This window comes from Pseudorca crassidens, chromosome 6, assembly GCF_039906515.1.
Source record: "Pseudorca crassidens isolate mPseCra1 chromosome 6, mPseCra1.hap1, whole genome shotgun sequence".
In the NCBI taxonomy this organism is placed as follows: domain Eukaryota; kingdom Metazoa; phylum Chordata; class Mammalia; order Artiodactyla; family Delphinidae; genus Pseudorca; species Pseudorca crassidens.
In genome coordinates, this window is record NC_090301.1 from 31881032 (window position 1) to 31905201 (window position 24170).

Genomic DNA, 24170 nt, shown 5'->3' on the forward strand with positions numbered 1-24170 from the left:
GAGGGAGACGCAAGAGGGAAGACATATGGGAACATATGTTTATGTATGACTGATTCACTTTGTTATAAAGCAGAAACTAACACACCATTGTAAAGCAATTATACCCCAATAAAGATGTTAAAAAAAAAAAAAGAGGAATAGAGTTACTTTACAGAGGAGAAGCTTGACAGATACTAACTTAGTCAAGTGATCAAAATGAATGTTATCAGTAACATAACAAGTTGAGATTTTGAGCTACCTGATAAGATGTAATTAAAAGAAAGTAGCATCGTTTCTGTGTTATTTTGGCTAAAGATCAATAACCTGATTTTAATTATGGAGAAACATCAGACTGATACAAATCAAGGGACCTTCTGCAAAATAACTGCTTGTAATCTTCAAAAGAGCCAAGGCCATAAAAGCCTAGGCTGAGGAACTGTACAGACTGACATTCACAACAGAGATGTGATAACTAAATGCAAAGGGTGATTCTGGATGGAATCTTTCACATAAAATACATTATAAGGACACCTGGAAAAACTTGAATGAAGTCTGAGAATTAGGGGCAGCAATGTATCCATGTTAATTTTCTGATGTTAATGATTATATTGTGCTTATGGAGGAGAGTGTATTGTTTATAAGAAATATATACCAGTCAGAGGTGATAGGGCCTTTAGGTCAGAAACTTAGAAAAATAACAGTCCTTTTGCTGGCCTTCCAACTTTTTTGTATTTGTAGTTGTCTCAAATTAAAAAACAAAAAATAGGGCTTCCCTGGTGGCACAGTGGTTGAGAGTCCGCCTGCCGATTCAGGGGACATGAGTTCGTGCCCTGGTCCGGGAAAACCCCACATGCCGCGGAGCGGCTGGGCCCGTGAGCCATGGCCGCTGAGCCTGCGCGTCCGGAGCCTGTGCTCCGCAACGGGAGAGGCCACAACAGTGAGAGGCCTGCGTACCGCAAAAAAAAAAAAAAAAAAGAAAAGAAAAGAGGAACTCTTCCAAGCAGTGTAACGATCTTTAAGAACAAGGTCAAATTTGCAAGTGCTGGCTGCAGTAATCATTTCCCTCCCCCAAGAAAACAGATATTTTCAGCTGAACATCAAATGTTTATTCTTTAGTTTCCTACTACTACAAAAATGTATTTCATAATTAGCTCCTCTTAAAACCAGTTTTTATTTCACAGAAACTGTATTCTTTAATAATTCACTTTGAAATGTACAGGGCTAAGGATGAGGATGCTTCAGGGCACAACTTGGACAATCAGGAGAAGCAGACCACATGAGAGTGGTCCTCCCCACTTGACACCCACGCAGAAACCCACAAACAACTCAGAGAACACCTCTGCCAAGACAGCCAGGTTGCCCAAGTCAGCGAAACACCGTACTTGATTCAAATTACACGTTCAGTACTGTACTGTACATATCCAGCATTACACATGCTTAAAATAAGTATGTATAATGACATATCAGATATCACTTTTAAAATAAACTATAAGCAGGCAACTACAAGTTTTAAAACTACTAAATAATCCCTTTTTTACCTAAGTTGGAAATATCGCTGCATACACATTGGCTGCTTCAGAAGCCTTGGGTATGCAGACAGGAAGTGGAGAAAGTATTTCAGCTAAGAATAATCACATGTCACATGTACTTAAGAATCTTTCCAGCTAAACCAAATTCAAAGGAAGACTGCCTTGAAGGGCCAGGGTCGGTTTCCAGGCTGAATGGTTTCTAGGAGACGGAATCATACAGATGTTCCTTGACACATCTATGCTCCTTCACAGATCCTGGAGGAAAATGCAGGCAAACCCACTCTGGTTCCCAGGGTGACTTCAGCCTTTGGGGGCAAGAGCACCTGTTTGTCCTGGCTAAGTGGAGTTTCTCAATTCTGGGAATTCCACCCAGGTCTGGATGGCTGCTCCAGGCTGATGGGGGCTGTTTCAACCTATAAAGCCCAGAGGCAGCGCGGCTATAGTTTGGCAGTGACCTCTAGGAATTGCAGGTTTCATGCTGAATAGATCATGGGTTCTATCTCCCAGGACAATGCTTGACAGTGGGAGATGGATTCCTTTGTTTGCTTGCAATTTTAGCATGATCTCCAAAACTAGCCTAGCTTGTAATTAATAGCACCATGAAAACACAGATAACGGTAGAAAAGAATATCAAAAAATGAAGTCACTTTTGATTCTGGGCAATGTTTCCTACTACTGGTGTCAATGAGTCAGCAAAGTAAACCATTTGAACTGAATTTGGGAAAATAAGATATCTTTCTGGAGCAAAAAATATGCTTATTTAGGGAGAATATAGGCAAGTTATATTCACTAGGCTGCAGCTATATATATGAAACTAAGCAGCAGAAGGAAAAAATGTAGACATAGCTCCCAACTCAGCATATCTGTCAAGTACTTATGTGGAAGTATTTTTAAAAGGAAAATCGAGGGCAGAGGAAGGCACCTAAATTGCTTGTGCAGTGGTCAACTGGGGTTCAGAAGTTGGAGAAGGGTACTGTGTTCCACTGTATTAGTAGGCTATCCTTACATATCCACACCTCAGAGATAAAATTACTGCAGTTTTGAAGCATCTCCCTCTACTGCCTGATTATAAAAGGAATGCTCCTCCCTACAGAAAGAAGAGGTAGCCTGTTAGTGAAATGCAGACAGACTCTGGCCCTCAGCTGTCCGTTTGCTTTGCAGATTCCATACCCTTGACATCTTTAAAACATTTTTATAGATGTGTTTGTTCTCCTGGCTGATGCATTGCTTAGAAGCAGATCTGAAGACAGGGTTTCCATCCCAGTGAGGTCTGTTTGTTGAGCACACACAAGCTGGGCTTTCTATAAAGCTAGTTGCAAGAGGGTATTTGTTTTGAGAGAACTCTAACGGTACTAAGGCAGTCTGTTAAAATCCCTATTGACTGATATAGTCACTGGTCCAGACGGAACAAAACATCAGCAAAAGATGTACGTAGTCAAATCAAGTCAGACTCTCTGTGGTCCAGGAAACAGAGAATCTTGCTCTTCAAGTTGGAGGGAACTGGCCAGTGCGGCTCATGCCTGGGTGCCAGAGAGTTCCAAATTACGGGTCACATCTGTAACAAAAATTTAGCATAAATTCTTTAAAAGCTCTCCATGTGCCAATCCCCTTCAGCAAGGCTTCCCCTTTCCTCTGACTCTTGTAAACACGCACGCACACATGCACACACACACACAGGCAAACACATACCCCGTCCAAACTCTTCTTTATGCTTCAAGACCGAGCACCATTTCCACATTTTCCATGGAGTTTTACCCAGCCCACTCTTTTTTTTTTTTTTAATTCATTTATTTATATTTTTGGCTGTGTTGGGTCTTCGTTTCTGTGTGAGGGCTTTCTCTAGTTGCGGCGAGCAGGGGCCACTCTTCATCGCCATGCACGGGCCTCTCACTGTCGTGACCTCTCTTGTGGAGCACAGGCTCCAGACACACAGGCTCAGTAGTTGTGGCTCACGGGCCCAGTCACTCCGTGGCATGTGAGATCTTCCCAGACCAGGGCTCGAACCCATGTCCCCTGCATTGGCAGGCAGACTCTCAACCACTGTGCCACCAGGGAAGCCCCCCAGCCCACTCTTGACTCTTTTTGCAAACTTTGTCTGAACTCTACCGCTTTGCAATTAATTGAGGACTTTTAATGCTATCACATGACTCCACCCTCCATGCAAACATATTACCTCTCCCAGTGACATTATAAACTGAAGACAAGGACTGTCTTAGGGCTTCCCTCCCTCTACCCAATACACATTACTCAGCACGGTGTTATTCACTTAATAACAAATATTTGACAGAGGTGCTGAGTCATGCTCTGCCTGGAATTGTTTATGTGTAATGCTGTCGGAATACAGAAGAAAGACCCTGCCTACCCTCAAGAAGGTAGCCCTACACTAGAGCTACACTCTGGCCTACACTCTGGCCATTTTCAGTTACTATATGTTTACATGTAATTGCAACATATATGCTAGGCTTGGTAGATGGGGCATGAAACTACCCCCCTCTGATTTCAGCTGCACCACTTCTGAGTATGCTGATTATTCTAGCAAAATAGCCCCACCCTGCATTTCTCTGCTTTTCTGCCTCAGGGCTTTCTCTGAAGGCTTAAGAGCAGCCTCTTGGCATGCACAGAGCAAGACTCAGGAACAAAGGAGATTAATGCATCCTGCAGGCAACCCCAAGCCAGTGGGGATGGGAGCCGATGGATAAATGCCCCATTTGCCATCCTTCAGAAGAACAATTCTGGGAGACATCTGTACACTTCTCAGACGCCCTGTGGCCTCTAGCTGGGATCTTAGTAATGCGACCTTCATCTGCTTTCTGCCTTTCCCGTCCCCCTCTCCCTGTTCCCTCACCCCTTCTTCCTTCCGAATAAACTACTTGCATCCAAGTGTCCGTCTCAGGGTCTGCTTTCAGGGACCCAAATTAAGAGAGACACATTATTACAAGCACAGAGATTGAGAGAAAAGATTTTTTTTCCAATAGCAGAATAATGAAACACAAGCTCTTTGCTAGTGTCAAAGCTATGGTGTCAACTCTCTGGAGAACCAAAGAATCACCGAACACCAGAAGAAACACCAATTTCTTTCATCTAAAAAAAAATGAGGGCTAAAGGAGATTCAGCCCCTTCCCGCGCTTTAATTCCATGATTACAGGTGTTTTGTGCATCCCTTTTATACAAGTCCTTTACCACTGAATGGTGGCAAAAATGCAGTGGCTTCTGTCTCATTATACACCTTCCATCACTGCAACCTCAAAGGCATAAGATTTACAAGAATGGATATTTCAGACTTTCTGGGATGGTCCTCAACTTAAGAACACTGCAGTTGACAACACTCACTCTGAATGAAAAATGTCAAAGTCCCACCTAGCTGACTTCCACAGCCATCCAATTTCTCTAACCATGCACATTTTTTACGTTGAAATAACAATATCTTCACCAATTTCTCCTTCTTCCCCTTGGGAATACCAGCCCAGATCTTTCTTCCAAATCTCAGTCGAAAACCTTCATATCTTTGTATCCCCCACAGTGCCTCACTCAGTAATTTACACTAAAATGATATTCAATAAATCTCATCGTATGATTTAATGAACTTTTTAACAAGGAAGACTTAGAATCACCCCAATTTTTAAAATATCGATTGGAAGATTGCCTTGATACCATAGGGGTTTATGAACTTTTTGGTTTTTTTAATAGTGGTTTACAAACATGTTTTCAATGAACTAGAGAGAGCACAAATTCAGTTAAAATGAAAATTTGACTTTTTACAGAAAATACTAGAGACATTTTCCCTTCCTTTAAAATAAAAAATTAAAATTGTAGGCTTCATGTAAAGAACGCTCTTCCCTTCCCAAGCCCCCATGTGTCACTGTACCTGTGGGTCCAGGCTTTTTAGCAGTGTTCACTGCTGCCATGAACATGTATTCACTATTAGGGTCGTGCATGCTGGAAGGATACTTCTGCAAGAAAAGTCAGAAACGTGGTTTGTCATCTGCTCTTCCCCATCTCCATTCCTGTGGGGGATGTGTTTGTGTGTTTGTTACTGTTTTCTATTCTTTGTTGAAGCAGTATATGACAAAGTGTTATAATGTGACTTAGGCTCCTGACTTTAGGCTAAGTAGGAGAACAATATGAAAAGGGCTTTAAATAAAAACTGTTTCTGCTCAGTGTCTTTTCTCATTTATGCCTTTACTGTTCCTTCCCCAGTAGACTTAGACCACGGGGCTTATCTTCCCCTCTTCCTTCTTTATCTCTCTTTTCAAATTCCCTTCTGACACAGATATACACACTGTATGGCCAACCGTCACACTATGCATATACTTGAGGATGCTAACACCCTTGCATAATATGCAAAATGGTATAGGTTCTTTGATTGAGAACCCGTTTTGTGATAGACTAAAAAGAATATCCCCTGGCACAGAGAGATTTTGGTTGTTATCAGTGTTGTTATTCTTTCATCTTTCTGCCTAGTTTTTCAGTGGTTTTCTTTAAAAGCAAGGAGTCCTAATAAGTTACCATGTAAAGAAGCTGTCAATTTCCTTCTCAACTACTGATGGTGCCCTACGAGACTTTCTCACTGACTGTTTTTTAATTGACTGGTTGTGGAAAATTTTGTTTCATCTGCCCTGACTTTGGAAACTTAGAATCAAATTTGCAGCCCACATGTAATAATTTTTAAATGTCGGAAGCATCTATTTTTATCTTTTAACCCTCCTCCCTCCTCCCTGCCTTTTTGTCTTTCTGTGGCCCCGATTTCCTTATCTTTTTTGAATAATAATAATGACATATCTCTTTGTAAGCCACTGAATTCCTTTTGGAATGAAGTGGCTATAAAGTAAAAGAGCTTCTGTTCCAAGTTAGTAGTTTAATTAGTAGGCATATCTGGAGGAAAAGAAATCATCTACCTGTTGATCAAATTACTCTGGCAAGAGCAATACATACTTTGATGAGTAAATAACTGCTTATATTCCTCAGTAAAGCCAGTGCAAGAAAAGATCAATGTTGCTCACCTTTTTTTTTTTTTTTTTTTTTTTTTTTTTGCGGTACGCGGGCCTCTCACTGCTGTGACCTCTCCCGCTGCGGAGCACAGGCCCCGGACGCGCAGGCCCAGCGGCCACGGCCCACGGGCACAGCCGCTCTGCGGCATGTGGGATCCTCCTGGACCGGGACACGAACCCACGTCCCCCGCACCGGCAGGTGGACCCCCCACCACTGCGCCACCAGGGAAGCCCTGCTCACCTTTTTTGTAAGCCAACATGTAAGGACACATCCAAAAATGCACACTACAACAAAAGCTGCACATCCTATGGGTAACCAGAACTTCAGCTGGCAACAAACCTGTGATTCTGGGTTGGAAAAAAATTAAGGTGAGGAAAAACTCTCAGAATCAAATCTTCTCTTTCGGTGCTGAATCACAAGTTCACTTAACAAATTTAAAAGAGCTGTTTAAATTAAACAGCTTGCCATAAAGCTTGCCTTCGTTACAATCATGAAATCCAGTAAACAGTAAATAAATAACATCATCTCAGTATGATAGCAAGGATCCAGAAACTAAAAACGAAAAGACTCTATGCACGTATATGTCTATAAATGTGGTTAATAGAAAAGACTTCGCTATCTATGTTTTTGAAAAAGAATAAGTAGGAAAGTAAAGGTATAAAACTATTGTTTTCAATCATCTCACTTAATTCCACGATTCCCAGCACAAAACCCAAACCTTAAACTTTAGGTGAATAGAAGCACAGCCATTAAGCCATGGGTTTGGATATTTCTCCTAATTTTTTTCCTGATTTTCAATGGCACGTGTGTTTTAGAGACAACGTAACCTATTTCTAACTCAGCAGTCTATATGATTAAATTTCATATTACTGATTAATATAATTATTTTTATTATTAATAAACATCCTTGTATTGATATATTTCATCATAAATTATTGCCTTCAATTGCACCGAAATGAACTCCAACACAAGAGATATTTATTTGTTTAACTGTTTTCATTAGTGAGAAAAATTGTTAAAATGCCTATGTACTCTTAAGTCTGGAAGATTAAAACAATGTCTTACCGTAAATATTCAAATATTCTTTGCTTAGAATATCTACTTGAAAAGGAGGAGGATCAAAAATTGATAGTTTGCAGATGTAATAGCTAGCATGAGAACTGTCCAAGTTATACAGAAAAAAAGAGACACTGTTATTGGATAACTGAAATTGACAGACGTTCAGATTTGTGATGGACACCTTGTCTCCGCTTCCCTTTGTTTTAGTGAGATCACAGAGTATATTATTTCCTTTCAACAACTGCATTTTAAATTGTTGGACAGTATCAGGGTATTTGCATAAAATTCGTACACCTCCATTGTGAAATAGAAACATCTCAGACGTGGCAGAAGCATTGAATTCTCCTGGATAAAAAAAAAAAAAAAGCAAAAGTGACATTTTATGATTCTGTTGACCTAATCATTATATTTGAGCACAAAAGTCATCTCTTCTCTTCATAAAGTCACCTTTATTGCAACAAAATGAAGGAACTTCACAACCAAAAAATAGAACATGAAGGTAAAACTGTGTCTTGGGAAAGAACCTAACTGGAGACTTGTTTATCATATATGAATATATAATATGTAATATATTAAATAACATATTTACATAGTATGAAGCAAACAGAAATTGTTCCTGCCTTTGGTCAGATTTCATATTGGAGAAAGATGATGGATAAATATAAAGTTATGCACTATAATTCATGCTAGGAATGGAGTACTATTCAAGTAAATGTAGATGGAGTCACATTTTGATTGGAGAATCAGATAATGCCACTTGGAGAAAGCGACTTTGAAAATTGAAATTGAAGGAGGATAAGCACTTCAGTCAAACAATGAGAGATTTGGGGAAAGACATAGTTTAGGGAAGAAACATTTTAAAGCACAAAACAGCTTAAACTAAAAATGAACGGTTATATAAGAGTATATATTTACACTATACCCTCCCGCTAGAGAGTGAAAGAACAGATGAATCATTTTCAAATGATAGAAACATGTCTTCTCTGAACCTCATCCATTGAGAACTGAATCAAAGTCTGATGATAAAGGTAAAGACCCAGATTTTTGTTTACTTTTTCATTTTTTAAAATAAAGTTTATAGGAAACCAAGGTTGTTTTTACAAGCTACATGGGGATCACAGAAGAAGGAAACTGAAATGGATTCGGCCTGGTTGCAGATTCTGAGTTATTCAGTTACAAGTTCAAACAACTCTTTGCCTTCCTTTTTCTTTTTCTTTTTTCTTCTTCTTTTTTAATATGACTTTTAATAAGTCTCATGCTGAAATTGTTTGGGAAAAATTATTAGCATGACAGTTTTTAGCTTAAATTTTGAAATTCCTGTTTTTATTCTTGAGAAAACTATGTAACAAGTACAAAGAAGTTTTAAGGAAAAATATTACCTACTCCTCCTTTTCCAGTGAAATAGAAATACCATTTGTGCATTTTTGCTCTTTACCTTCCAGACATATACTTATTTTATATAGCAAATCTATTTCTTTTGTTCTTCTATTGGCAGTTATGTTATCATAAACATTCCATTTTTTATGTAGTCATCATACTTATCCTTTTTAATGGCTATATAAAAGGGCATAATGTTCATCTATCATAACTTGTTAAAGCATTCTACCAATGTTGACTGTTGGGGTTATTTTCAGCATTTTGATTTTATGTAAATATTTTGACATGTGGGCAAAATATTTAAAGACTCTGAAAACACTCTGTACCGCCATGTTGCTTTTGGAAAGAACTGTTCCACTTTATAACAGGACTAGCATTACCCTCCTGGATTCACTTGTCATGGCTCTGCTTATACCAGTGCGTTCATTTTATTTAAAATCTACCATAGTTACTTATTTTTCCTAGTACCTGTAGGCTTTAATTTATATCTCTCATATTGCTAGGGAATAGATTTTCAACTTGGGGATCTGATTGTGAAAACACAAGCTTTCTAGTTTTCAGTATGGTGGTCCAGACTATTTAAACTAATTCCCACACCAAAACAACCAAAAATGCTGAATGAAATGTCTAAAAATATTAATGTAAAGGATTAAAGAGCTGAAAAAAAGAAGAAATTACTAGATTAAATTTGAAGAACCAGAATCCAGAGAGATAAGCAAAGGTTAGAAGTTGCTTTTACTTCGAGAGCATGTGCTGTTCTCCCAGATTCACACTTCTGTTTTCATGTCTCAACTCCCAGAGTCTGAAAGTGAGAAATCTAGTAAAAGACATTCTCCTCAATAAGCTCCTCAAAATCCCAAAGGGCTACATCCTTGGAATACAGGTTAAACCAGAAGTAAACCAGCCTTAATGCAGATCATAGCCCACCTTCAAATCACTTCAGTGGTCCAGAAAATCTTAATAATTAAACTTTGTCTAAGGTGATTTTGGATTATTATTACCCCTAAGCTTTTGAAAGTAAAAATGCAAACTATTACAGAAAGAAAAGGTTTACATCCTAGGCTTCAACTCATATCTACAAATAATAATTATAATGACAAGCATACCATAAAAAATAATCAGACATGCAAGGAAACAAAACAACAACAGAAAAAAACAGACTCCAAAAACAAATACACAATTATATATTTAAATTATCAGATCCCCCAAATAAAACAATTGAGCCTTCTGTGTTTAAGGAAATAAAAGACAAACTTGTAATAATATCTATAGATCACAGGAAACTTAAAGAAAAAAAGTCAACTAATTTGAAAAAGAACCAACTAGAATTGGCAAAAAAAACCCACACTGAGATTAGAAACTCAGGAGATAAGTTAAGAGCATATTAGATGGTTAAACAGAGCTGTTGAACTGGAAAATAAAACACAAGCAGATTTTTAAAAAATATGCACATCTAGACAAATCATAATAAAAATCCTAAAAACAGCCAGGGAAAAGAGACTGACTACCTTCTAAGAAGCAACTGTGAGACTGACAGGTGGTATCTCAACATCAACAGTAAAAGTGGAATACAGTGGAATACAGTGGAATTACACCTTATATCTTTAGAGTACTGAAAGAAACTGTCAACCTAAAACACACTGTCTAGGAGGCTAGAAAAGGTGTATGTAACTTGAGACTTTGACAAATGAAGTATGCATGTTGTGATTTCTTGCATAATGACCAAAAGAATAGAAACAGAATATATAACCCAAATGAATATCTCAAAATTCAGTATGATGCTTCTGTATAAAGGGGAAAAGGAATGGAATCGGGAAAGAAAACACAGGGTGGAGAGGCTTCTGTGGGCTGACAATGTTTTACCTCTTGACCTGTGATAATTGTAGGAGTAAGGTAGTATGTTTTGTAACTATTCGTTAAATTGTACATTTATATTTTTTCACTTTTGTCAGTAGATGTTTTGTTCTAGAATAAAATAGTTTTCAAGTATAAAGAAGAAAAATAATGCTTGTTTCATTTAAAGAACTGAAAGTAAATATAAGCAAAAGGGAAAGGGGAAAAACTCATCACATGAGAATAGGTGCAACCTACATTAGATTAAAGTGAAAGATAATTTGCATGGGGACTTATTTGTCTGAAAGTAAATTATGTTGCACTACTATTGCTTTGATGCTTGTCTTTACTGTCTATTGCAGAAGATAAAATCAGTGAGCTGGTTCACAGTTCCTTTAGAAACGTTCAGAGCAAATTTCCCAAGGACTTTAGAATGGCAGCGTGTAAACCACAAAGAGATCTTGGAACAAAAGTGTCTGCGGCCACCTTGTGCACACACAGACATAGAGGCATTGTCTTCTACTTCTGAAGATGATTTTGTCAGCAGCTTTTTCTCCTTTTGGGCCCACACTATGACCTATAACCCAATGCAAGATGAAATATAATGGTTAGCGGTGCAGGGTGATAGAAGTGCAATGCAGTGGTTCCCAAGGAAACCAGAGGAAAATTCTGGCTTTGCCATTAGCAAGTCTCTGTGACAAGGATACCTCTCTAGACTTTAGTCTCTTCAGCTGTGAAATAAGGAAGTAAGACCAAGACATCTTAAAGTTCTTTCCAACGTTTACTCTCTATGGATTCAGGATGAGAACATATCTAGATGAGACCATGAACAACTAAGAGAGCTACTAGTTTGCTGTTGGGTTCTCCAGAGGAGAAACATGTTTCCATAATACTCTCTCTGTCCCAGCATCTTACTGGGCTTTTCCATGAAGTCAGGAGGAATGAAAATTAATGAGACAATCTTCCTGGCCCATAATAGCATTTAGGTATGGCAAGGAAAACACTCCAAGTTTTTCTTGAGTGACAGTGCCATTGACATCAGAGGAGTAACTGGAGATCCCAAAGTGTCATTTCTACTGGACACTCTTAGTTATTCATTTTACCCTTTTTAATCTAAAAACTACCTAGGTCACCTTTTTATTATTAAATGTGGTGACAAGAAGCCTGACTTAAGTGTCCACATACCCGATGCTTAAACTTTCCATCTGGAAAACGATTTGGCAATCCTTGGTCTTCTATTTGAATGTTTTCAACTAAAGGAACCAGATAGGGGATTTAATCAATTGCTTCATAATTACTTTGGCACCTGTAGAACAGATATGCTCAAATACCTAATCACAAAATCTCCTTAGTCTTTGATGATATTTGAAAAATAGTATCAAAAGGAGATCATCCCTATAATCATGACTAAAACATTTAATGGATAGACAGACAATTTAAGGAAAATCTGAATATGTTCGTTCCTTATAACTGCTGAAGCAGCTAGAATCTTTTCTACACCTTCCCTGGATGTTCTTATCTCCAAGTCTAATATTCAGTCAGGAGTACTGGTACGATAGCACCATTTTTTATACCCTGTGTCTGCTTTGACTGGGTGTCAAATCTCTTTGGTCAGTTCCCCTGTCATACCAGTAGTTGAAAATTGCGACTATTCCCCTCATCGATCTCTTTCTTCTTGTTCTTTCTTCCTTTATATCAAGCTTAAAATCACTCCACATACCACTTTTTAATATAAAATTATCCTCCAAAATATTCTCTCACACTATCTTTGATATGTTCCTCACTCTCCCTGCCATAACCATCTCCATTTCCAATCCCCATAAGCTCTCATATACAGTCTGTACATGTTTCAGACATCCTGTAAACACCCCTACCTTCACACTTGTGTTTCCTGTAACATGATTCAACTTCTGCCCAGCGTCATACACAGTCAAGCCTAGCAAACACACAAGTCATACAGCAAGTCCAATTTTTCCACATACAGACAGCCGATGACCCAGACAGGTTAGATTATTTGTCCGAGGTCACACAACTTCTTGGGCAGATGAAAGATTTGGGGTACAGTCTGAGGTTGAAGTGTCGCTAGCAACAGCAAGAGGAAGTATAATGGAAGCAGGCAACCACGTGAAGCTACAAAGTGGTCACTATAGACTGAGTCTTAGAGGATCACTGTTGAAATCCTTCTACAGGAAGAAAGTCTAATTTCCTGCCCCTCTCTTCTATTTCCAGTAGAATCTACCCATTTCTCCATCTAAGCTGCAACTGGTCCAAACCAGCATTATCTCTCTCTGGGATGAAAAGAGCTTCCTAACTTTCCGCTCTCACTCGTGCCCATTCACCATCCAGTCTCCTCAGGGGAAACAGAATAATCTTCTTTATAATCAGATAGTATACTTGCCCTGTTTATAAAACACCCAGGGCCTTCCCATCTCATTTAAAAGAAAATCTAACTCTTTACGCTACTTTCCATGACTTGCGTGATCTACCCTGTCCCCCAACACCATTTTATACCAGTCACTCACCACACTGCAGTCACACTGTTCTCCTTTCTATTCCTCAAACACAAGAAGTTGGTCCCCAGGGCTTTGAATGTGTTGTTTCTTTGCCTGGAATGTTATCTCTGATTTTCACATGGTTGCTTCTTACTTCTCCAGCAACCACTGACCACTCAATCCGAAACACACCACAAGTCATTTTCTAGCATATTACCTGAGGTTGCTGTCTGCTTTGTTTTCTTGTTTACTGTCTGGCTACCCCACTATAACATAAGCTTTAAAATGAGAGACCTTGTTGATTTTATTCACAGATACATCCCAAGCATCTACAATAGCACCTGGTAAGTAGTAAGTCACAATAAATATGTATTGGATGGTTGGATGGATGAATGGATACGTAGATCTCAGTGATGTTATAAATCTGGGGAGATAAAGCATAGACTATAGAACATAAGAATCAAAAGGGCTCTTAAAAATTATTCAGTTAAGCCTTTCATTTTAAATTGTACCCTTAAATTTATCAAGCTAAACTGGGGCCAGAAAACTGAGTATCTTTCCCAGGATTACATAGCTCATAGCTGGGACACGATCCCAGGGTTAGCTACGGCATGTTGCCTTTCTTCTGCAGACAAGTCCGTGCAAATATACAATCAAGTTCAAAAGACACCTCCTCGACTGGGATGTCAGGTTCTAATGAATATTATCTGGCTGAGCTACAAAGAAGCACGTTCTTTAACTATTATAAATATCTACCAGGTTCATAAAGACTTGTTTAGATGGTTGACTATTCTCTTGGCTCTTTTGTGTCTATAGAAGGGAAGACAGGTTTAAACCTGGTTATTATTTGTATCCTCTAAAGTGCAGAATCATTAAATTTGCCCAATGGATATCCAGGACAGGTGCCTCTGAACCAATGATTGTTTTAATACATCCAGATGTTTCATAACCAGAACATGTTAGTGATTTGCAATAGAAACACCATGCTATAAAATTTAGCATTTAATGCGTTGCTAAAAACACAAACAGGAATATGTTCTCTTGAATCCTGGTGATGAGTCTAAAAATCTGAATATTCAGACTTCATTTTCGCTTTGCTACCATATCTGTTTACTTCTTGTTGGTGCTCCTAGATTATTAGTACTCTAGAAAATAGCTGCTATATCTTAGTCACATTGACTACCATGTCTAAAGGGTGCAATCTTTCCAATAGAGGTTCAAACCTGTTAACTGCTGCTATGATTTTTATAACATTACTGTTGATATCAGCAGACTAAGGTTTCAAGAGTAAAATCAGAATGTTTATATCAGATGATTTCTTTAGATCGTCAAAATTTTTAAAAGATAAAAGCATTTGCATATTCTTTGGGGGGAGCTGTTAAGAAAAAAATCTCTGAAGAAAAGGCTCATTCAGCTGAGAATCGCATTATGATTCAGAAGTTTATTTACAAATTGATTCTTTTACGTCTAAGCTATTTCATTTCTTCAGTATAAGATTGTCTTGATAGAACCCATCCTGCCAGGACTCTTTATAAGCAATTGTATCATGCCTGGTTGAAAATCTTTTAGCAAAAGCACTTAGAAAACCCACACAGTGAAGGGGATATGAGACCGATCAGCAATTTCACTTTATTCTCCTTAACTCAGACTTCTAACCACAAACCTCCACAAAGGTCTGAGTGATCGAAAGATAAGAGTTCCTGAGTTTGCAATTATTGATAGTGTTTATTAAAAATATTTTATGTAATCCAACAATCATAAGCTTTAGCTTAGCACAGCACATGAATGTGACATAAGAAGTGAAGTTCTAAAAATTGCAATGTTTATATTAGGGTTTTGTTACATTTGATCTTTTCCTAAGAAATTCTGGCATTTAAAAAATATGCTTTCTACCACTTTTTTTTTTACCTCTCATAAAACCACTGTCATTTCTTATGCGTCTACTAGCTAAAACTTTTGGAATCCTGATTAGCATATTTTTATATATGCATAATTTCTATATTTACATTATTATTCAAAGGCATCCATAATCTAAAATAGTGATTGAAATCGGTAGCAAGGGTAGGCAAAATAAACCCAATCCCAAGTCTTAACATTTGCCGAAAAGGAAGTCAAAAAAACATGAAGAAAAAAAGTAAGGAGAAGGTTAAAAAGGCAAAAGACTCTGAGCACACCTGCACGTGCACACGCACGCAGACACACACACAATGTGTGACTTTTTTATTCTCCAAGGAACTCTGTAGAGGGGGTAAAACAACTTTGATGCTCTAAAATGCATAATTTTTTAAATGAATGATTGATTTTCTCCTGGTAAAAACTGATTTTCTTTGTGAAAATGGAAAAATCCCAAGGGTGTTGTAAAACTTTGTAGCGATATTTACAAAGTAATTAGAATAAACTCTACTCTCTACTCCAGTAACCCACACCTTCATCTCCAGCCCACTCCTTCCCTTGGCTTAGTCCCTTATTTCCAGTTTCCTTTCAATATCTCTATCTGGATGTGTCCCCTGACACATCAAGAGTAACATTTCCAAACTGAACTCAGCATTCACTCACCTAACCCAAGTCCTGTCCTTTAAGGCATCAGGACCTCAGAGTCTTCCTCATTACTCCCTCTCTCTGACTGCCCTGATCCAATTGGTCACCAAGTCCAGTTGACTCTAGCTCATGGATGGTTTTTCCCCATTCCTATTGCCAAACTAGGACTTTTTCACATCTTCCTTCATCTGTTGAAGCATCTTCTTGACTGGCCTTCTCAACAGCAGTCTCTCCCTCCAAATCCATTCTCCATGCTGCTCGCAAAATTGTGTTTCTAAAAAGCATTTCACTGCCCAGTTTGAAAATATTCACTACCTTCTTGCTTATGAGGTAAAAAAATAAATCAATTTTCTTGGAATGACACAAAATCCTTTCACAATCTCAGGGACCATATAGCTTCAAGCTACGCCATACTTTTTGGCCATTACTTTCTCATTGTTACTTCTGCCCCCATAGACTAGAATATCCCATTACCCCTTTATTTGCTTAGAAATCCTCATTCATTCTTTAAGAACCACTTTAAAGAACTGCTTTGTCCCTGAGACCCCCAGACAAAGACTCCTATCTCAATGATTTCAATAAAGCTTTGTTTATACCAATATATTTATAATGTGTATAAGCTTAGATCATAATTATTTTTGTCTGTCTTCCTCACTTAAACATAAACTTCACAAGGATAAAGACTGGATCATGGTCACAAATAATCCTAGGACCTGGAATATATTAGATGCTCAATAATAATAAATGAATGAATGAATAGAAGAATATCGAAGCTGAGCATGGTTGGTAAATGTCCTGCAATGAGGTGAGCAGGTGAGCAAGAAAAACAGAGCAGGGGATCCAATTTACTGGATAATGGAGGATGCTTGTTTCCAAGTCCAAAGGCAAAGTCTCACACTGAATGATGCCCAACCAATTGTCTGAAGCCCAATAGTTCTGGAGTTATATAAACATCTAAGCTTTCAAAAACTTCCAAATAATAATAATAATTGCAACTTACAAGCATTTGCATGTTTCCCATGTATTAAGGTTTCCAATTCATTACATGCAATATATCATTTGATGTTCATAACAACATTTGACATCAGATTTTCTATTTTTATTCCTATTTTACAGGTGAGGAAACTGAGGCTTGAGTAACTGGCCCCAGGTCATAGAGGCAAAATGTGGTGGAGCCATGATTTGAACCTAGACAATTTGACATCAGAGTCCACATTTCTAAGGAGCCCCTTAGTCCAATGATCTAGTCCAACCCCTTAATTTTATAGAAGCTGAAGCACAGAAGCTAAAGAGACTTGCTAAGAAAAGAGAAGAAAAAGAAAAAGAAGCTTTTAACATTAAGCTAGATTTGGAAGTTATTTTCAAGTATTTCTTTTCCTTCAAGATGTATTGGGTGTATAATTGTCCCAAATACTTAAAGTAGTATTTACATCAGTGCCACATATGTATTCTATGACTGAAAATGTTATTAGGCACCAAAATACATATAAAAATTATTTATTTGATGTGAAAATACATTGTTTAACATACCTGCTTCCCTAGACAGCCTCATTCATGGATCATTGTGTGTTGAGCTGCCCTGTGTACTTAAACCTGCAACAAAGTCTGGGTCCTTGCTCTGATGGGATCTAAATTCTTGATAAGTATTCTGTAAATTATCTGCCTGTAGAAATGTAAAAAGATGTATTGACATCTACAAGAAACTCTATTATAGTTAAATGAGAGCAAACAGGAACTACTAGGAGATTTTGCTTGTCTTAGTACAAAATGAACAAAACTTGACTTGTGAGTGCAGTAGAGGTTTTGTTTCTTGGTTTTTTCATGAATGAACTTTTTTCCATGCTAAGCCCTAGGAGAGTGTAAATGGTGGCTATAAAAGTTTAATTTCTCGGGCTTCCCTGGTGGCGCAGTGGTTGAGAATCTGCCTGCTAATGCAGGGGACACGGGTTCGATCCCTGGTCCGGGAAGATCCCACATGCTGCGGAGCAACTAGGCCCGTGAGCCACAACTACTGAGCCTGCGCGTCTGGAGCCTATGCTCCACAACAAGAGAGGCCATGACAGTGAGAGGCCCGCGCACCGTGATGAAGAGTGGCCCCTGCTTGCCACAACCAGAGAAAGCCCTCGCACAGAAATGAAGACCCAACACAGCCAAAAATAAATAAATAAATTAATTAATTAAAGTACCCTTAATTAAAAAAAAAAGTTTGATTTCTCATATTCAAAAAGGTTCCACTTCAGTGATTCTTTGTTGCCTGTTGGAAGTGCCACGTCTATGGCAACACACTCAGAAAAACAAAAGACTTTCAGAACTAGTGGTTGACTGACTCAAAATTCTTGAGTCCATCACCTTCCTTTAAAGACAAACTGCTTCTTCTTAGCTTTTCCTCATGCAAAGTAGATGCAGCCATCAGTATGTTATACGAGAGCCAGAGGAGGTTCGTAGCCCAATTTCTGACTCTCTCTTTAAACTTGCAAATCTCAGTCTGTTTCAATCGACCATACAGGCCAAACTGGAAGAAAATTTCTTGTTGACCAACAGCTTTCATTTGTGTTACATGTTTTCTACATATTTAAGTTCCACTTTCCAAAGATAATTCTGAATTTTCCTGAAAAGGTATTGAATGCCACATTCTGATTTTACTTAGAATGACGAAAACGTGTCATTTAATAGACTCAATTTATCAGAAGAGCAGTAGCACAGAGATGCCATTTATGGAGTAAACGGGGTCTTTTCTTTGGGTATTGAAGGCTACAAATGATTGGTATATATGTGTGTGTGTGTGTGTGTGTGTATACATATATATTTATATATGTATATGTATGTATATGTATATACTGGGCTTTGAATTTGCAAAGCCCAGTACATCCTTTTATGTATAAAACTTATATTCTTAGGATAGGGAGACAGCATAATCTGTGGGTTTTGCTCAGTTTACAACTGTGAATGCTGAGGCCAATTTTTTTTTTACGTCAAACAAGTCTATGGATACACAGTGAGCAAAGCTCAGATGAGAATTGAGGTCCTCCCTACACACCTACAATTTGTTTCTACCAAGAATGGGAATATGCTGCTAGCAATTTAAAAACTATAATATTCCATTTCATCTGAGGGAGTTGTTAACAGCCATGGCAAGTTATGAAATTCATTTTGCTCACTAATGATGAAAAAACAAGGATCTCGAGATCTTACATAAAAATAATAGGCATGTCTAAAAAGAAGGAAAAAAGACAAAGAAAAAGATATGACTAAACAATTACTGGGAGAAAATATCCCCGAAATTTAAAAAAACCCAAACACCTGAAGTCTGCAGATTGAAAAGGCTAACTCAATCTCAAGCAATGTTAATGGAAACACTCACAGAATTAGGCATATCCTAGGGGAATTCCCGAATTCCCTTGTTGAAATGAATAACAAGATTCTAGTGATACTTTGTAATCTACTTGCAAAGTAATGAGAGGCAGACTAACATGGAACTACTCACGTGCAACCCTAGAAGCCAGCATACAGTGAATGAATACCCAGAGACTATTAAAAGAGTGCAGTCCAGGAATACTACTCCCAGAAAAGATATTAGTCACCCAACAGAGTAAAGGAAGACATCTTTACCCATGCTGGAATTCAGAGTTTGAGGTATCTGAAGAAAATAATGGAAGTCTTCTGATCATTGGATTGGAACAAGGATGACAAGACAGGAGCAGATGGCAAGAGTGATGCTGCCGCTGAAAAAAGGTGAAGTGAGTGTAAAGAGTTCTTGAACCAGAAGAGAAACACTGTCAGAGGAAACTTAGCAATGATCTGCAACTACAAGTTTTCAGTTATTTCAACAAAACCCATGTATGGGGCAGGGGTTCACTAAGGGGAAAGCAAGAGAGTGAAAAGAGAACATTCCAAAGTTCTCACGTCACTGCGGGGGATGGGAGGTGGGGTAAACACGTCAAGCAAGGCTACTGTCATTATTTACTTTACTACAATAATAAATAGATATTCAATTAAGCTGCTCTGAACATGATAATGAATTAGTCAGCTAGGACGTGTGGTCACCCTTCGAAATTACAGAGGGAAAGAGGGGAGTTAAAAGAAACTTCCTCATACCGACAAAAATAAAAGAGAATACCACAACCAAGGAAAATAGAAATAAACATAATATTGAAGGAGTGAAATCAACATAGGCTTCTTGTGCTGAGTGAGAATGTCCTGAATTCATCTATTGAAAGAAAAGATGGACAATGTGGATTTTTAAAATTCAGTATGAACACTGGAAGGAGGTGCTGGGAGGGGCTTAAACGTCAACTCAGCTCCGCAGGACTCTCCCTGAGCTCTGGGAAGGGGCAGGTGCTGGAAGCGCCAAAGGGCTGGGTTTTTTGGAGGTGATGGAGTTCAGGAATCACTGTTTCAATGTCTGGGTAACAAAATCAAGGCTCAGAATGAGCCTGAGGGTTACCCTTCCAGCTTCCACCCTGAACATATCATTAGGCATGCACATATATTAAACACCACCCAACCTTGGTCATTCCCACTCCACTGCTTTTAAAGTGGTCTTTCCCAAACCAGAATTCATCAGGTCACCCACGTGGTCTCCACTGCCCATAATGTCTATAAAGAGTGTCTTCTAAATGCAGACAGAGTGCCTCATTTTTCTCAGATCCTTTTACAATTAAGAGCCTCCTATTGTTCCAGAATCATTAAAAGAAGATGACTTTGTTAAGTTTTACACTGAGATCAATAGAAGACTGAGAATCACCAAGATTTCTTTCCTCTTAACTCACCAACCAAATAACAAAACTGATGAGAATTTCTCTCCTCTGAGATTCATGTTATATCTCCACTACTTCAACATGGTGTGGAAAGAATGTGATTATTGGAATCAGACATATTTGAATTCTAATCTTGGTTCTGCCACTGATTACTAGGTAACCAAACACTTAGCCTTTCCTGGTCTGAGATTCTTCAAACATTAACTGAAAGTAAGAATGCCTACCTCTTCATGGAATGAGAAAGCCTACATAGTTGGGAGGATTAAAAATATGCCAAAGAAAGGATCTGCAAGAGCTTAGTTGACTTCAGTTTCGTTCTTTACTTCGCATTTAGAGCCTTTCAAATGGTAGTTGCTGGATACATGCATTATGGTGATATTTTGAATATGAAGATTGTTCAGCAGTTCACTATCTCCATCTAGCCATTTGTGCGCCAGTTTTGCCACCTGTCAAATAGGATAACAGCTTGCCCATGGCATGGTTTTCTGTTGATGAGGGGGAATGTTGGTTTTATTCCATTAGAATCCAAGATAAATATCATTCCAGAAGTACAATTTATTCATCAGCTTTATCTGCCAACTAGAAATAATTCCACCTAGGCTGGATCAGTCCTTCCACAGTGGTAACACCATTGCTAATTCAAATCTCCTGAGCATAATATCACCACCATAAGTGCCTAAATGGGTTTGGCATATTGGATGCTTTTTAGCAGTACAAACCCTTCAATGACTTCAACGAATGTTCTTGGAAGAAAATCCACAATCCTTCACATGGTGCATATGGTCTGAATGGTCTGGTCTCTGCTTTCCTTTCCTGCCTTATCTTACACCATCCCCAACCCCTTTCCTCTCTGTACTCAGGCACGTCCACTTTCTTCCAGCTTCCTGACTTACTTCATGCCTTCCTGCCACAGGTCCTTTGCACTTACTCTTTTCATGATATGGAATGTTCTTACCCACCATCCCACCATTCTCCCCATTTATTCCTATTTGTCCCCCAAGGCTTAGCTCAAGTGCCACTTCCACAAGAAAGACTTGGATGAACCCATCCCCCAACCACACCTCCACACCCACCAGTCTATGCAGGTTTCTTTGTTACCTCCTCTGACAGAACTGAGTTCTGCCTGTAATTGTCATTCATTCATGGGATTATTTGATTAATGTCTCTCTCCCCGCCATTCAATTAGCTTCATGAGAGCAGGGGCTGACCTGGTTTTGCTTATCATTGTACACACAGCAGCTGGCACAGTACCTCCTGCATGGCAAGTGCTTGGTGCTGAAACAATGGATGAGTGAATGAATGAATGGTTATCAATTCCAAAGCTATTCCTTTGTTGCTCATGCAGCTAAAGGATTTCATTGGGTTGTATAAAAGCCATAGTTTAACAAGCAAGTGGCCCCAAACTGCCCTTGGGACCTTAAGTAGATTCTAATTCCTCTTTCCTCTTTATTTAAGAGCATTGGAGCCACCCTGAGCCACCACAAGATCAAATATTTGACCAATACATTTTTGTTTTTTAATTCTTTGGAGAGAAAAATAAAGTCTATTTTTGGTACCACTGCAAAACTTATTTCTAAATAAAGTTACACCTACTAAAAGTTCTCTCTGCACTTTTAGTGTTAGTAGAACTTCCCAATGTAATATAATTTCACTTTGCTTTTTCTCAGCCTCAAGAACATGAGACTCAGACTTAAAGATGAAACAAAAATAATAGAAAATGTACCAAGTAAGAAGCAGCAGAAATACATATTAATTTCATTGTAGGTAACATTATTTAAAGTATTCAAGTAGAGTGTGATATATACCATGTAAGAGAAAGAATTGAGGACTTCAGAATGATTTTTTTAATGTCTACAGAGGCTAGAGAGTGTTTTTACATTATCCACTACTCCGTAGCCTTTAGAAGGACCTTGACATTAGTGTCGAAAAAACTCTGTGGCAGCCAGGGCGTTTCTGACAAAAGACCACCCAGATAAGACTAAAATCAAAATCCTTCTTTTCAAAGCCATTCCATCTTATTTTCTCCTTCAGAAGGAATCCCCAGCCCAAATGCCAGGACTACTTAATTTTCATTCTGTTGACACAAGTCATTTTGCCTTTCATCTCTCTCTGAGAACAGTAAGCCACTCTTCTACTTTATCCACTAAAAAGTAACTTCAAGCAGGTAATTTAAAGTTTTAATGATCCAATGAGACATTTTTCTTCATCTTAAAACAGTGACATAAACATCCTTGGCCATGGACTTGGGCTCTTCTGTAATCGTTCTTAATTTCTGAAAACAAACAAAAAAAACCTTTCTATTTGGTGCCTAACTTTTCCAATTGGTTTTTCTTAATGTTCACTTGAATTATAACTTAATAATAAATATTCAGTAGGTCACTTACCTGTTAGAACTTCAACTTGGAAGCAGAAGAGAAAGAAATACCAGAGATCTGACTTCATGTTTGCCAGAAACAAACACAATTTTCTCCTTCAGTGCTTAAAGCTGCCAGTGAATTCATGTCCTCTGCTGTTTTCTGTTTGCTGGAAAGGAAGTGGGTTTTTTGGGGGTTAATGAAGTGTCACACTTACCATCAAGGCAGGGTGGTGTCTCTTAATTGATGTCAGTGGCTATATGGCATTATTGCTCATGGAGGTTAAGCTTAATCCATGGATTATTAATGATGTTGAAGACAGAGGAAAATTTTACCCTCATTTCAGTTCCATGAAAAGAAGTGAAAGAGACAATGCCTATTCTTTTCAGAACCACCCTATTCCTCTGAATCTACAGTTTTGGGCATAACATGATCTAAAATTAACCACATGATAAATAGCATGTATTTTGACACATTTCTATCTTATGCTATGTGCTCCAGAGAGAGAAAGCCTTTGAAATAAGACAAGAAATAAAAGCAATTGCAACAGAACTTAAAATGATGATACTGAAAGAAGAGCAACATAGGAATCTAGGAAAGAATATTTACATGGCATTCATTGTAGATGGTAATTTTCCAAGTGTTAGAGTTGGTTTTAATCTAACTTAAACCTTGCCTTACATAATACAGCAGAGTCTGTAGAAATCAGGATTCTACATCTATAGCCTCAGATGAAAGCAAGAAAGCTGAAGAGCCTACCCATGGTCTCTCTATCCATGCAGGGAGATAGAGTAGACAAAAACAACAGTAATAATAATATAAATAATTATGTTTATATGTATATAAATGTTTTACATGAAATAATACATGTTAATGTAAAACATACATAAAGTTAAATGTAAAATAATATATATTTAATATGTATAAAATATGTGAATATAGCTAATATTATATTTATATTGTTTCACATTTATGTAGGTGGATTATTTGTATATGTTTATATGATGTCTTATACATGTATTAATTCATTTAATCCTCTTAACCATCCTATGAGATGGGGACTGCTAGTCTCCCCATTGTATAGATGAGGAAAACTGAGGCAGAGAGTGGTAAATTACCTGGCCCGAGTCACTTAGTTAGTAAGTGGCAGTGCTTGGATTTGGAGTGTGTGGCTCCAGAATCCTCACTCTTAACCAAGCAGGTGAAACCAGTCATGCCAAGGCCTGCTGAGCCTGCCACTCAGAGGTCTGGACTGGCTTCCAG

At 38.2% G+C, this 24170-nt stretch overlaps 1 protein-coding gene across 1 annotated transcript; it reads right to left on the reverse strand.

Moving 5' to 3' along the window:
* Positions 1–3022: 3022 nt before the first annotated feature.
* ICOS (inducible T cell costimulator) lies at positions 3023–22995 on the reverse strand. The gene is made up of 5 exons (XM_067742367.1): positions 22938–22995; positions 7563–7901; positions 6738–6844; positions 5374–5458; positions 3023–3063 (listed from the first exon to the last, which is right to left on the reverse strand). Exons 1-5 carry the CDS (start codon positions 22993–22995, stop codon positions 3023–3025), a joined length of 630 nt encoding a protein of 209 aa, XP_067598468.1.
* Positions 22996–24170: the final 1175 nt, after the last annotated feature.